The sequence below is a fragment of the Rattus norvegicus genome, chromosome 10 (assembly GCF_021556685.1).
Source record: "Rattus norvegicus strain SHRSP/BbbUtx chromosome 10, alternate assembly SHRSP_T2T, whole genome shotgun sequence".
NCBI lineage: Eukaryota > Metazoa > Chordata > Mammalia > Rodentia > Muridae > Rattus > Rattus norvegicus.
The window spans coordinates 59,668,244-59,681,778 of record NC_141543.1 but is presented as its reverse complement, the minus strand read 5'-3'; the positions used below and the strand labels follow the sequence as shown (position 1 = coordinate 59,681,778).

The 13,535-nt window shown below is 46.3% G+C and overlaps 1 protein-coding gene, 4 non-coding genes and 1 pseudogene across 16 annotated transcripts; 3 read left to right on the top strand and 3 right to left on the bottom strand.

Moving 5' to 3' along the window:
- Positions 1-518: 518 nt before the first annotated feature.
- On the bottom strand, positions 519-1,069 carry LOC148002926 (guanine nucleotide-binding protein G(I)/G(S)/G(O) subunit gamma-5 pseudogene; annotated as a pseudogene).
- A 765-nt stretch (positions 1,070-1,834) lies between these two features.
- Snord118 (small nucleolar RNA, C/D box 118) lies at positions 1,835-1,970 on the bottom strand. Its single transcript, XR_015632453.1, has one exon. It is a non-coding gene; the product is annotated as a U8 small nucleolar RNA (small nucleolar RNA).
- A 134-nt stretch (positions 1,971-2,104) lies between these two features.
- Tmem107 (transmembrane protein 107) lies at positions 2,105-4,425 on the bottom strand. Of its 12 annotated transcripts, none has more exon segments than NM_001109648.1 (5): positions 2,105-2,655; positions 2,851-2,947; positions 3,780-3,880; positions 3,963-4,030; positions 4,208-4,425. In NM_001109648.1, coding segments are annotated over 5 exon segments (423 nt in total). In that variant the 5' UTR covers positions 4,295-4,425; the 3' UTR covers positions 2,105-2,585.
- Positions 4,426-12,450: 8,025 nt separating this feature from the next.
- On the top strand, positions 12,451-12,522 carry Trnaw-cca5 (transfer RNA tryptophan (anticodon CCA) 5). The gene has a single exon. It is a non-coding gene; the product is annotated as a tRNA-Trp (tRNA).
- A 398-nt stretch (positions 12,523-12,920) lies between these two features.
- Positions 12,921-13,002, top strand: Trnas-gcu7 (transfer RNA serine (anticodon GCU) 7). The gene has a single exon. It is a non-coding gene; the product is annotated as a tRNA-Ser (tRNA).
- Positions 13,003-13,224: 222 nt separating this feature from the next.
- On the top strand, positions 13,225-13,298 carry Trnat-agu3 (transfer RNA threonine (anticodon AGU) 3). Its single transcript has one exon. It is a non-coding gene; the product is annotated as a tRNA-Thr (tRNA).
- Positions 13,299-13,535: the final 237 nt, after the last annotated feature.

The following is a 13,535-nucleotide window of genomic DNA, read 5'->3' as shown; positions in this document are numbered from 1 at the left end:
TTTGAAAAAGAGCCATACTGGGATTAAAGATGTGCGATATCCTTCCAGACTTCTATTACCTTTTTAAATTTTTTACTTATTTTATTTTTTTAGGGGAGCCAGCTCATGTTTAATTGTGGTTTTTTTCTTTTTCTTTTTCTTTTTTTTTTTTTTTTCGGAGCTGGGGACCGGACCCAGGGCCTTGCGCTTGCTAGGCAAGCGCTCTACCACTGAGCTAAATCCCCAACCCCTAATTGTGATATTTTTAATTGTCCAAGTTTTAGACATCTACCTTCCCACCACATGTGTATGTAGTGTCTTTAAATTACAGGAACATGTCACTGAAAGGTAAGGAATGCTTGAGGAATGTATCGCCCTTGCACAGAGGCTACCGGAACCCTCTGTGTCCTCCAGTTTTGGTATCTGTGCTGCTGAAGTGAGCCTGTATGTGTATATAAAGCCATACAGCCCGTGTACATATAACCTTGGGAAACAGAAGCCAGTGACATTTCCGAGGTAGATGAGATGGACTGACAACCAGGAGACAGTTATAAGAAAACTTTGTACAGGCTTCGCACTCAGCTCTCTTAAATTCACTGCTTATAAAAGTGTTTTGAGAAAGCTTTGAGAGATTTGCCTACAAAAAGGAGCAGATGTTCTGGGGTCAAAGGGATCTGTACTTGACAATTCGGTTAACAGAGGATAGTGCTCAGCGTTCGGCTGACAGAACTGCTTCAAGCCTGCAGCTGCTTGGGGAATTTCTCAGGTTGGGCTCAGCCTCCATCCTGAGCTGCTCAACTACCGCCCTCTTCACAGCATTGATGCTGGAGGAATGCAGCGGGGACCTCAAGAGCTGGGCCAATTTGTCCACCCTTACAAGGGGCAGCAAGGTCCTCTTGCTTTGTTGGGGGAAAAGGGTCTTACTCTGCAGCCCTGGCTGGGTGGAATTCACTTGTGGGTGGCGCTCCTGCCTCTGCATGCTGAGTGCTGAGATTGTGGACATGATCACCGGTTCTGGCTTCTTTAAGTTTTTAATGCTGAGGATTTCACCGAGGGCCTCAAGGCACAGCAAGTATACACTCACTGGTGAGCTAGCTGTGTCTCCAGTGTAAATATAACCTGCTTAATCGCAAGTTCACACTGCTTAATTTAAATAAGAGTTATGTTTGGCAACCTGTCAGTAAAGCTCCCGGAAAAAGTAATTTTTTCCAAGTTCAGTAAGACACATGCAAGGGTGTGGGTGTGGGCTTCTCACAGAGCTGTAGTTAAGTTTCTGAGCAATAGCTGAGACATATGTAACATTTTGGTGGCTCTCAAGTTACAACTTCAAGCTTTGCTACTAAACTCCTAAAATCTTTCTTTTTTGGGGGGTGAAGGGGAGGTAGCATGTACCACAATTTACAGGATTAAACAAGTCTGGGAGTGCTGGGAAATGTCTCTATATGCCCAAAGCTGAGTATAGGTCATATCACATCTATTTTCTCAGTATTGTTAATAGGGCTTTGCCTACGGTAAGGAGGTCATTGAATTGAAATGTGGGGATGAAGGCAAGAGACGCTTTAGGTCATAAGGGTTAAGGCCTCATCAGAAAGGATCTCCTGGTAAGCATGAGGAGGGGCCAAGGTTGCTTTCCCCACACCGAGCCTAGAGTGCTTTCTAGAAGCTGGGCAAACAATCAGCAGCAAGGCACTTGTTGTCATAGAAATAAGGTCTGAGCAATCAGTCATATACACAATTACTAAAAGCACCTTAAAGTCATGGCTCTGACCAGTGTTAGGAGAAATTTCAGGAGCACAGGACAAAATTCCTAAATTCTATCAGTCAGTACATGCGAAATAAATATGATCGTCAGAGAATCAGATAGGAGCAATCAGGATGTTGTCAGGTCCTGATTACACGGAAATGCTAATCAGCAGATCATGCAAGCTCCAATCATCATTTTCTATCTGCCCTCCGAGAGGAGGAACAGGTAAGGATTAACCTCCTGACGATAAAGGACAAAGGGAGCCCATTCCTAATTAAGTAAAGACATTCCATATTAAAGAAAGGGTGAGAATATGACAATTTAGCACGAACCCAATGACTTATAGTTATTGCAACTCAAGAGCAATATCTATTTGCAAGTCGCCTGAAATATTTTATTTTTCCATTCGGCGCAGAAAGAGAGAAACAAAGTTCTCCCATAATGCTCCGCTCACATACAGCAAATTAGAAGCCCTATGTGAGGTTCTTATTTACATATTCCCGCCCACTCACTTCCGCCTATTTTGTACCGTAAAAATCCAAATAGAAGCATAAGCTACTAGCTCACGTACAGAAGGCTAGAAAAAAGCCTTTATTTACATCAGCCTTTTGATTTACCCAATGGTCTTCTGACAAATAGTCTAAGCCTTGCTCTTATTATAAAATGAATTTTATTACAAAACTCTAATAAAATTATAACCCAAGATTTGTGAGATCTTATCCCAACATTGCCATTTTCTGTTTAGACGCAGTTGGGAGGAGCAAAAGACTAGGGCGAGAGAAAACTGAAGCCTCTCCCTTTCTTCCAGCAATGGGAGGGAGTTCATCACGTTTCCGGCTTTGGTCTCTTCATCGGATTGTGATCAGAAGGGTTTCTTTTTCAGCCCAAAGACAGCGATGAATAACGCAGTTTCAGTGACAGCTGGAAAAGCGCTGTGGAAGTAGGGGGTGGGTTTAGAGCCCCTTCCGACCCAAACACTCAAACCTCCAAGCCTTATATGTGAGTGGGTTAGCGGATGGGTACGACTCTTTAAAACTCTACCAATTTCACATGTGCAGGAAAGGTCTAGGTGGGGGAAACCTTCAGATTTGGGGTAGACTTTCCACCACCCTCCATTCCAAAATAACCTGCAGAAGGCAAAAATGTACCAGTACGTGGTACATTCCCATCGCTCGAATATGAAGAAAGATAGGGCCACAGACGCGCTACAGTGGGCTGCAATGGCTTAAAAATACAGCAGAGTCAAGGAAAATAATAGGTAAGTGATGGGTCCCTTTAGTACTCGGACTTGGGCTCAGCTTGTTCCCTTCCCTTAAGACAAACACCAGAGTTGGCAGCCATGCCTTCTGAATTTGTGGACACTTATGTGTAAGAGGCCAGAGCTGAGTTTGTTTTGATAGGACCTCTCCCTGTACACTTTTGGGAGTTAATGTCACATATGCCCTAGGCCTCACAAGAATACCTACAGGTCTGATACACTGTGGGAATTTCTCCAGTGCTCTGGTCCTCCTTGTCCACAACTCAGAGTCAACGGCTATCTTTTTTTTTTTTTTTTTTTTTTTAAAAACAGGGTCTCTCTATGTAGCCCTGGCTGATTTGGAACTCACTATGTAGGCCAAGCTGGCTTCGAACTTAGAGATTCACCTGCTCCTGCCTCCCTAGTGCTAGGATTAAAGGTTTGCAACATCACACCCGGGTATCGAGAACCTTCCTATGTGTCTCATTTTCTTGGTCCCTTTTGAGTTCCCACAATGGTTTGTATTTTGCACACTCCTACAGAATACTGTTTAATCACACTGATTTACAGATGTTTATCCATCTCTTCCTCAAACAGGATAAAGTGGTTTTACTCCCACTCATGGATCGCCAGAACCTGGCTCACATCAGGGTTTAAGGTTTGAAGTCTATTAATTCCCCAAAACTGTCTAAAACCTCTCACCTAGAGAGATTCGCTTTGCCACGTAGGGCAGAGACTTGTGCCCAAAAGGCCTACAGAAGTGGAAAGAGTGAGTGGTGATGATGTCGCATGGGGACGCTGGCCAGGCAGAAAGGATACAGAGGAGGCTCTGGGTGCTATTAAACATGGAGACTCCTGAGAGGAAGCCAGCCAGCTCCACTGCAAAGAGGCCCAGGGTGAGGCAGAGCGCTGCTACCAGTCTGCAGAGAGAAAGGGTGATGGACCTGGGTTTCCGGATTGCGTAGAAGACCCTGGCACTCTCACCCCGCCCCAAGAGCTCACTGGTTGTCCTGCTTCTCATATTCCTCCGGGGTGAACTTGAGAGGCAGGCAAGCCTGGATGTTGCTTTCCTGGTGAGCCGGGCAGAAAGAAAGAAAGAAATGTCAAAAGAGGGATGGGGTTGCGGGGGACGGGAGCAACGGACCCAGTGTGGGTCTGTGGGAGTGGACTGAGCTGAGCTGGGTCCACTCTAAGGTGAGAATGGGAGGGACAAGAAGACACGCGCGCGCGCCCTGTCCACGTCTTACCCGGGACCAGAACAAAGTGATGACAATCACCAGATGAGCCAAGAGCGTCAGGAATCGAGAGGGCACGAGCCCGGAGATCCGACCCATGGCCTCGGGGGCCCAAAGCGGAGGCCGTAGAAGTCTGAGGAGGGTCACTCATCAAGTCTCCCAGAGCAAGCAGGCCAGACCTCTCTACTTAAGCCTCCTTCCCGCGTGCTCAGGCGCCGCCCGGTTGCCATGGTAACTGCGTCCTCAGGCGCCATGCAGCTGCCTCCGGAAGTCTCGCGATAGTGCTGCGCCCTCTGCAGATGTCTATAGGCCAGGTACCCGAGCCGATGCTCACCTCCTGGTGCTTGTGGGATGAATCCGGGAGGATGCACCCGTAACCACCAAATCCTCCCTTTTCCTGTGCTTCCCACTCACTGCCTTGGGCGCCAGGAGATGAGGGAACGAAGGAGTAGAGCTTCAGCACCGAGCTTTGCCCCACAGTCTCGCCAAGCCCTCCCCGCCCCCCCCCCCCACAGCCCCTGGTTGTCAGAGGGCTCCCTCTCCCACCCAAGACCAAACCTCTGCCGATGAACGACTCTAATTTCTCCCTAAATAACTTGTCTCGGTTTCATGAAAGATTTGCCGAGTGCAGAAATGAGCAACCTTGGAATGGGTAGAATAGGATGTGGGTGGATGAGGTGACAGCCTCCTCGGGATCCCAAGGGATCTGAAAAGGTGAAGAATGGAGTGGGGGACTAGAACAGCTTGTGCGCCCCTGGGAGGCTTAAACCAGGCTGATTCACCACCGATTTCACTCTCGCTTTGAGTTGCCAGGCCGCGGACATTGCTCAGTTACAGACCCAGAACCTCTTCTTAGGGTGATGTGACTGATTTGGGGCTTCGGATGAAATGCCTGCGATCGGAAAGTTCTCACTACCATCCCAGTTCACAATCAAGTCCCATTGACAATGAACCTCCTCCTTTTGCACCCCCTCTTCTCTCATTTCTCTGTGTGTGTGTGTGTGTGTGTGTGTGTGTGTGTGTGTGTGTGCCTCTAAACCAGCCTAAAAGACAAGACCCAGAGGGATTTCATTCATTCAACAAATATCTGATGTCTCCCAGATGCCAGGCACTGTGCTTGACTCAGAATACATCGATAAAGTCCCTCCAGTTTATATTCTAGGCAGAGAGACTGATAACAAAACAAACAAACAAAACAAAACAAACAAATACACACACACACACACACACACACACACACACACACAAAACCCCAACAAAACCCTGCAAGGTAATGTATGCTGTAAATTTAAAAACTTTAAAGGGTGACACTAGAATAATATCAAAGGAAAGTTTTGAAATAGATAATTCCTAAATTTTCGTTTCAAGGAATTGGGGGGAGGGGGAGAGAGAGAGGAAATGTTTCTGTCTCCCTAAAGTAATACATGGGGTCCCCTTACCTAAACCAGTGAGTAAAAACATTTAGAATGCAGAGTCAACGTTTTTTACTTAAAGGTCATGAAAGACAGGCTGGAGTTCTTCCCACTGAGTGGGGGATAAACCTAACCTAACATGAGATCCCAAACCAGACAAAAGACACCCCCCACCCACACACACACTCACACTTTCATTATAAAAGACTGGTGGAATGTTTGACAAACAGTATAGTATTTGTAACTTAAATAACAACAACGTAGATTTTTTTAATTTTTTATTTATTATATATGAATACACTGTAGCTGTCCTCAGACACACCAGAAGAGGGCATCAGATCCCATTATAGATGGTTGTGAGCCACCATGTGGTTGCTGTGAACTCAGAACCTCTGGAAGAGCAGTCAGTGCTCTTAACTGCTGAGCCATCTCTCCACCCCCAATGTCCTGATTCTTTTCTTCAGTATTGGAGATAAGCTTTTGCATATAGGTAATAGGTAAGCACCCTCCACTGAGCTATACTTCCACTTTCCCTTCTGAGTCTTATAGTATATCTTCATCGATGCATAGAGTGGCATTCTAAGTCATTTGTAGCATTAAATGTTCTTATTTATTGAAATTCCCCCTTTATATTGAAACTTCTGCCTGTGCTGCACTGGGAATCAAATGCAGAGTCTGGACCACACGAAAAAACTGCTTTCCTACCGAGCTCCTACATGGTGAAATTTTATAGTAACTTTTTCATATAAATATGAATCTTAAGCTGGATAAGGGGAAAACACCTACAGTCCCAACACTTGGGAGGTAGAGGAAAGAGGGTCAGAAATTCGAGATCGTGCTCAGTTAGTCGGTTCAATAAAACAAAGAACTAAAATGACTTTACAAACAAACTGTAGAGGTGGCTCAGTGGTTATCCCAGCACCAGGTGTTAATCCCAGCACTCAGGAGGCAGAGGCAGTCAGATCTCTGTGTTCGAGGCGAGCCTGCTCTACAAAGCAGGACAGCCAAGGCTACACAGAGAAATCCTCTGTTGAAACAAAGATCACAGAACACTCTTGTTAAATTCAGTTCCCAGCACCCGTATTGTGTTGCTTACAACCTCTTGTAACTCTAGAGATTCGGTGCCCGCTTTTGGAAGCTGCACACAAACACACACAACACACACTCAATGCACACACACACTCATACACACATACATATGGACTCACACTCAATGCACAAACACACTCAACACACAACACAGACTCACACTCAATGCACACACATACACACGGGCTCACACTCAATGCACACACACTCATATACATACACACACGAACTAACACTCAATGCACACACATACATTCACACACACACTCAATGCACACACACTCATACACACACAACACACTCATACACACACGCATGCATACACACACACAGACTCACACTCAATGCACACAAACACACACACCACACTCAACACACACACGGACTCACACTCAATGCACACACACATATTCATACATACACACACGTTCATACATACACAAACACACACACACGGACTCACACTCAATGCACACACACATTCATACACACACACAGACTCACACTCAATGCACACACTTATACACAATATTTAAAAGAAATTGTGAGGCCTGGTGGCTCATAGCTTTAGTCCCAGCACTCAGGAGGCAGAGGCAGACAGGTCTGTAAGGTACATAGTAAGGGGGTTGGGGATTTAGCTCAGTGGTAGAGCGCTTGCCTAGCAAGCGCAAGGCCCTGGGTTCGGTCCCCAGCTCCGAAAAAAAGAAAAAAAAAAGGTACATAGTGAGATCCTGTCTCAAAAAAGATACGTCAGTTAATTAGTTTAATCAAGTCACCTCTTAGCTCCATATGGTGGCACACTGAAGACAGCCAGGGCTAACAGCTAACAAACATTGTTGGTTTGGTTTGGTTTGGTTTTGAGACATAGTCTCATATATAGCTCCATCTTTCCTAGAATCCACTATGCAGATCAGGCTGGTCCGCCCGCGAACTCACAGAGACCCTCCTGCCTCTGGGTTCAAAAGTGTTCATCACCATTCCTAGCTACATTTATTTACTTTTTGGGGGGGGGGTATTCTCCATCATAGAAGTCAGGATGCTGTAAAATATGTCACTGCGCTTAAGGGCACAGACAAAATGAAAGAACGCAAGAGTTCGAGTCTTTTCCCTGCCTGTGACTTGTGAGGCTGAGCTCGGTGACGACGTAGCTGGCGACTATCTCCAGGCAGAAGAAGCTGTGTCAGAGGACTAAGTGAGGAAAGGCTCGGGCTTGCGTTGGAGGATTTCCAAAGATCTAAGGGCAGGAGCCAGCCGCTTGGAGATCTGCGGAAACAGCATTCCAGACGAGGGAGGAGCCAGGCCTAGATGAGCCTGTGTGTTTGCCAGACAGAAGGAAGCCAGGGATTCTGAAGCCTAAGGAAGCAGAAGAGATCAGATCGATGTTGGAGAGGTGGACGAGAGCTAAACTTCCTCAGCTTCTACAGATACAGAGAGAGGCATAGTCAGATTTGTCCTCTAGACTCTGGTTGCAACATGGAAAACATTTTAAGGAGAAGATGAATGAGGAAGATGGGAAAGAAACGTGTAGAAGGGGTAGATTGGGGCTTGAATCAGGATCGACTCGAGCAGGTGGGTTGGAGTAAGGGAATCAAGAGATCAAGAAATACTGACTTTTTATATTTAAAGACAGGGTCTCACTCTGTGGTTCTGACTGGCCTGAAGTTCACTGTGTGCTGTAGGATGGCCTTCTACTTGTGGCAGCTCTTCTGTCTCAGCCACCCAAGTTCTAGGATCTCTGGAATGTGCCGTGAGGCCTCTCTCTGAGAGATATTTAGAGGAAAAAAAGTCAACCTGGCTGTGGGATTCGGGGTTAGATCTAGCATCTGGAAGTTTGGGGTTTTCTGCTTATAGTAGGCTTCCAGTCTAAGAGGCCTCCTAGACGGTAAAAACTAGGTAGTCACACTTCATGTTATACGGTAATGAAATTAAGAGAGCTTTGTACGTTGGTCCCGACTTTTTCCAAGACCTTGGTTCTCCGAAGCCTGCCCTAGAAAAACTGTTTCTGAGTTTCAGTGCCACCCTGTGGCAGTAGTAAGTACTACAGATGACCGGTGTTCTAGAAAGAAGAGAGGGGAGGGAGGGAGATGAGTATCTATATAAAGACAGAAATCAAGAAAGTGACCCCAAATATTATCTGATAGTTCAAATTTCCCCTGTTGGGAGGGAACAAAAGAGTATAAATCACTGAATGTGGAGCGATGTCAGTGCCTTGGAACCTATGTTTCCTTCTCAGACAGCGGCTGTGGAGTTCAGGTACAGGCATTCCATTCAGCACACGCTGGTAGTGTGTTGGCAACACATGTTGGGCACCAGCTTCACTCTGGGTTTAGTGGGTTGGTCCCCAGATCCGTTGCTAGGCACGGATTCACTTTGGCAGCCTGTCCTAGAGCAGCCAGACATCACTGTGGAGGCTTACTCATGCAGCAACTCCAGGAAGACCTGTGCCACTGCGAATGACCCGGTCTACCTGGTCAGAGACTTCCCGTGCCGCGCTGTACTTGTGTATGTTTCCACCTAGGTTGTCTTCCTGCTTTGGCCCACTTGTCCACTACTGCTCCAGTGGTGGTGGCAGCGACCCACAGTAGGTGTTCCTGAACCTCCTCTGCTTCCTCTAGGCTCAGGGGAGCTGAGGACCAACACACAGGGTAGGGTAGAGCTGGCGGTTCAAGAGGGACTGCCCACAGAGGTCGGCATCAGCTGCCAGCACATCATGGGGCTGTCTGCAAACTGGCACGCGGTCTTCCGCGTCAGGTGCGTGCTTCCAGTCTGCCATCTTGACTTTTCAATGTCATTTTCTAGTGCTATTAAACGTGTACATGGTTCCTAAAGCAACGTTTACAAGGTAGCGTCATCTAGAGATCTCTGTGCCTCTCCTTTATTGCACGTGAATAATTTTATTAGTTTTTGATTTACTCCTCCATCAAAAACAAGCAACCTGGTCCCAAGCTTGAAATATAGCCCAGGCTAGCCTTGAAGTATAGCCAAGGCTAGCCTTGAAGAACTGATCTTGACTGTAATATTGGTATACCACCACCACAACAGGAGTTTTGTTTGTTTGTTTTTGTTTTTGTTTTTCTCCAGACAGTGTCTCACTAAGTAACCCAGGTTGTCCTTGAGTTTGAGATTATCCCCCTCACTTTTCCCTGGTGCTGGCTTTACAAATCTTACCACCACACCCAGGATTTTAGTCTTCACTCACTATTGTTGTAACAGAAAAGAAAAGGTTGTTTTTTTGTGTTGTTTTAAGACCAAGTCTTACAATATGGCCCTTGGAACTCATTGTATATGTATGTAGACCAGGCTGGCCCCAGGCTCAAAGAAATCCCTGTATCTGCCTCCTGAGTGCTGGGATTAGAATACGGACCAAGGGATGTTTCTTCCAAAACAAAAACAATTTATCAATAAAGTCTAAATGATCATAGTTTGGGAGATAAAGGTGTTAGTAGTCATATGGTTTTCATTATAGGGAAAAGAGCTGTGCTGCTGTCTTCTAAGGAAAGATTTTATTATCTCTCTATATTTTTTGAGATGAGTCCTTAGTCTGTGAACTTTTGACTCTGCCTCCACTTCCCAAGTACTAGTGGTGCAGGTGTGAGCTACTTCACTCAGCTCTCTCTCTCTCTCTCTCTCTCTCTCTCTCTCTCTCTCTCTCTCCCCCTCTCCCTCCCTCCCTCCCACCCTCTCTTCTCTTCCCCTTCCCCCTTGACAGAGGATCTCATGTGGTTCAGGCTGGTCCCAGACAACTAAAATGTAGCATTTCTAGCAGGGCCTGGTGGCTCAGGCCTGTAATCCCAGCTCCCAGAGCAGAGAGCAAGAAAACTTCAAATCCAAGGCCTGTTTGGACTACAAAACAGATTCAGAGCTAGCCTGGGCAATTTAGCAAGAAACAATCTCAGCACCTGAGAGCATGAGGCAGCAGGATTGCCAAGAGATCTAGGCCAGTGGGCCACAGAGGGAGACCCTCCTCAAAAGAACACAAGGAGTATTTTAAATGCCATTGTGGGCTCAAGGGGGAAAGGCACCGCATGTGGGGAGGAAAGCTGCTGGGAACTGACTCCTGAGTAGTATGTGAGGGTCAAACAATGAAGAAAAAAGAAAAGAAAAGAAAAAAACAGAAGAAGAAGAAGGATTTTGAAAGATCAAGCAATACCATAGTCCATGGCACACAGACATTTAGGGGTTTAGGCATTTGAAAAATGGATCAGCAGATGCTAGGGGTGTAGCTCAATGGCCTAGCGTGGCACCTAGTTCACTCATAGAACAGAAGAGGGGAAGGAAAGGGGGCGGGGAGGGGAGAAGGAGGGGAAGGAGAGGGAGGAGGAAGAAGGATGGAGCACAGGAGGGAGATAGAAATTAAAGACAAATACATAAACTGGTAGTACATGCTTGTATTCCCAGCAGTTGGAGGCTGAGGCAGGAGGATTGCTGAAAATCAAGGCCATTCCTACATAGAGAGTTCATGCCAGTCAGAGCTATAGAGTAATATATATATATTGTATCCTGTCTCAAAAAACAAATACAAAAAACAAAAACAAAAAACGAGAAGAAAAAACAAAAAACAAAACAAAAAAACCCCCCAAACCCAGAAAGCAACCAGGACTTTAAAGTTAGTTTTAGTTCTGTATCCCTGTACTTCTAGCACAGGGAAAACGGAAGCCAAAGGAATCCAAGTCCATTGCCACCTTGACCACTGTGAGACTCTGTATACAAAACCAAAAAGTCAGTAGGAGTTGGAGAGATGGCCCAGTGGTTAAGAGCACATATTGCTCTTCCTGAGAACCTGAGTTTGGTTCCCAACACCCACATCAGATAGCTTACAACTGCCTGTAACCCCAGGGGATCAGGAGATCCTCTGACCTCTGGTGGGCACTTGCATTCATGTGCCCCCTTCCATTAAAATAATACAAACAAATATTTATTAAAAGTAAAAATTACATAAATGTAACTAGCCTGTGTGAATCTTACACGAAGAGCCCACACGCGTTAACAACTTAACTTCTTGGCTCTGGGGACCCATCCATGAAGGTAAGGGTTGATCTGACGTCCAAAGCGTCTTTGATTTCAAGCCAGTGAGCGGTGGAGGAACTTCTATAGCAAGCCAGCACTGGAGGCTGAGAGAAGGAACGCTCGTAGCATTGGCAGGGTTCCTGAGGGAATGGATCGGGTGGGACTGGGGAGCTGGAAAAGAAATGTGAGGGAGAAGAGAGTCCAGAATGAGTCTCCCTTTTCAGTTTGGCCTGACATGGCAGATGCAGAAGACCTAGGAAGAAGAAATGACTAGTCTAGGGGACAGGAGCAAGCATCTGGGGCAGAAACTATGAGGATGATTCAGGACCCCACAGGTACAGTTGAGGGAACCTGGGCAGCCGAAGGAGAGAAGATTCACCCGATAAAACACTTTTAAGAGACTGATGGAGGGAGAAGACCAACAGATTGATGCCCTTCTGGATCCAGTTAAGACAAGGCTTTAACAGTATGATCGTGGAATAAGACCGGTGCTTGCCCTTGGAGCGAGAGAAGTATCTTTGATCTCCTACCACTTGGCCTTCCACAGGACTCCAGGGACAGAGTGGGAGGTCTTGGAGCAAGAGGTGTGAGCTGCTCGCTCTGAGGAGTTTAGTCTGAGGGTCTTCCTTCCGGGGAGAAGTTTCATTCTGTGGGTTTCCAGGAGCATTAAATCACTGAGGACCGGTGAGTGGATGGGGTGGCTAATGTAGTAGTCATGAGGTGCCCTGACTACAGCCGTGGCCGGCCGGCCTCGTGGCGCAACGGTAGCGCGTCTGACTCCAGATCAGAAGGTTGCGTGTTCAAATCACGTCGGGGTCAGCTCCTTTTTGTTATTTTTATAATTTTATCCTTTATTTTTGCCCCAATGATCAAAGAAGAAACAGTTCTTAAAAGAACAAGAACGGGAAAGCTCAGGAGCCAAGTCTTGATGCCTCCCTGTCAGTATATCTCGCAAGTTTTGTTTTGTTTTGTTTTGTTTTTTGTTTTTTGTTTTTTCGGATAATCAAAGTAATTCTGGGCAGAGAACAGGACTCTCAAGGCCAGCCAGCCGCCATTGGAGCATTCAGTGTTCCTTGCCGCTGGGAGATAGATCAACACTAATCTGAGTTCACTCCGCCGTTGTGAACTGAGTTCATTCTACAAACGCAAGAAGGCCCAGCCCAGTCAGGAGTAGGAGTTGAGGTCTCAGAGAAGCCAAACGAAAGTGGGGAGGCATGGACGAGGTGGCCGAGTGGTTAAGGCGATGGACTGCTAATCCATTGTGCTCTGCACGCGTGGGTTCGAATCCCATCCTCGTCGTGTGTAGCATGTGATGTCTACATTCAGTTTTGTACTTTAGAAACAAACAAGGGTTTCTGTCATCAGATACAATTTCAGGTTTACTAGTCAGATTCCTCTACCTTCCTCTTCATTCGTTTGTTCGTTCATTCTTTTCCAGCAATGCCACGAAATACCTCCATTGTTCTTCATGTGCCCTGAAATTGACCTGGCCAAGTAGTGAAGGCGTCACAATGTCACGTAGGCGCCGTGGCTTAGTTGGTTAAAGCGCCTGTCTAGTAAACAGGAGATCCTGGGTTCGAATCCCAGCGGTGCCTCGTGGCTTTTATTTTATGGAAAATAGAAACGTAAAGACACTTCTCGAGACTCTGGATCTCATGTCATATCACGTCCATCCACTCACTGCTCAGTCTCTGGCGTCTTGTGACTTCGTATTTGAGAGTGACTACTAGAACATTTTATCCAGTCTTGAATATCATTTTTGCTCTGCGACCAACAGTCAAATGCCAAAATCTCATCTCTTGGGCTTTAACAGAATTTCTGCTTGATTGCTC

Excerpts from the sequence above, each read along its gene's own strand:
- Tmem107 (XM_087574549.1), bottom strand. The coding sequence starts at position 4,294 with ATGGGTCGGATCTCCGGGCTCGTGCCCTCTCGATTCCTGACGCTCTTG. Across the intron at positions 4,031-4,207 it reads TCACTTTGTTCTGGTCCCGG|GAAAGCAACATCCAGGCTTG; the intron begins GTAAGACGTGGA and ends CCGGCTCACCAG. Across the intron at positions 2,656-3,662 it reads GGCAAAGCGAATCTCTCTAG|CGCTTTTCCAGCTGTCACTG; the intron begins GTGAGAGGTTTT and ends CTACTTCCACAG.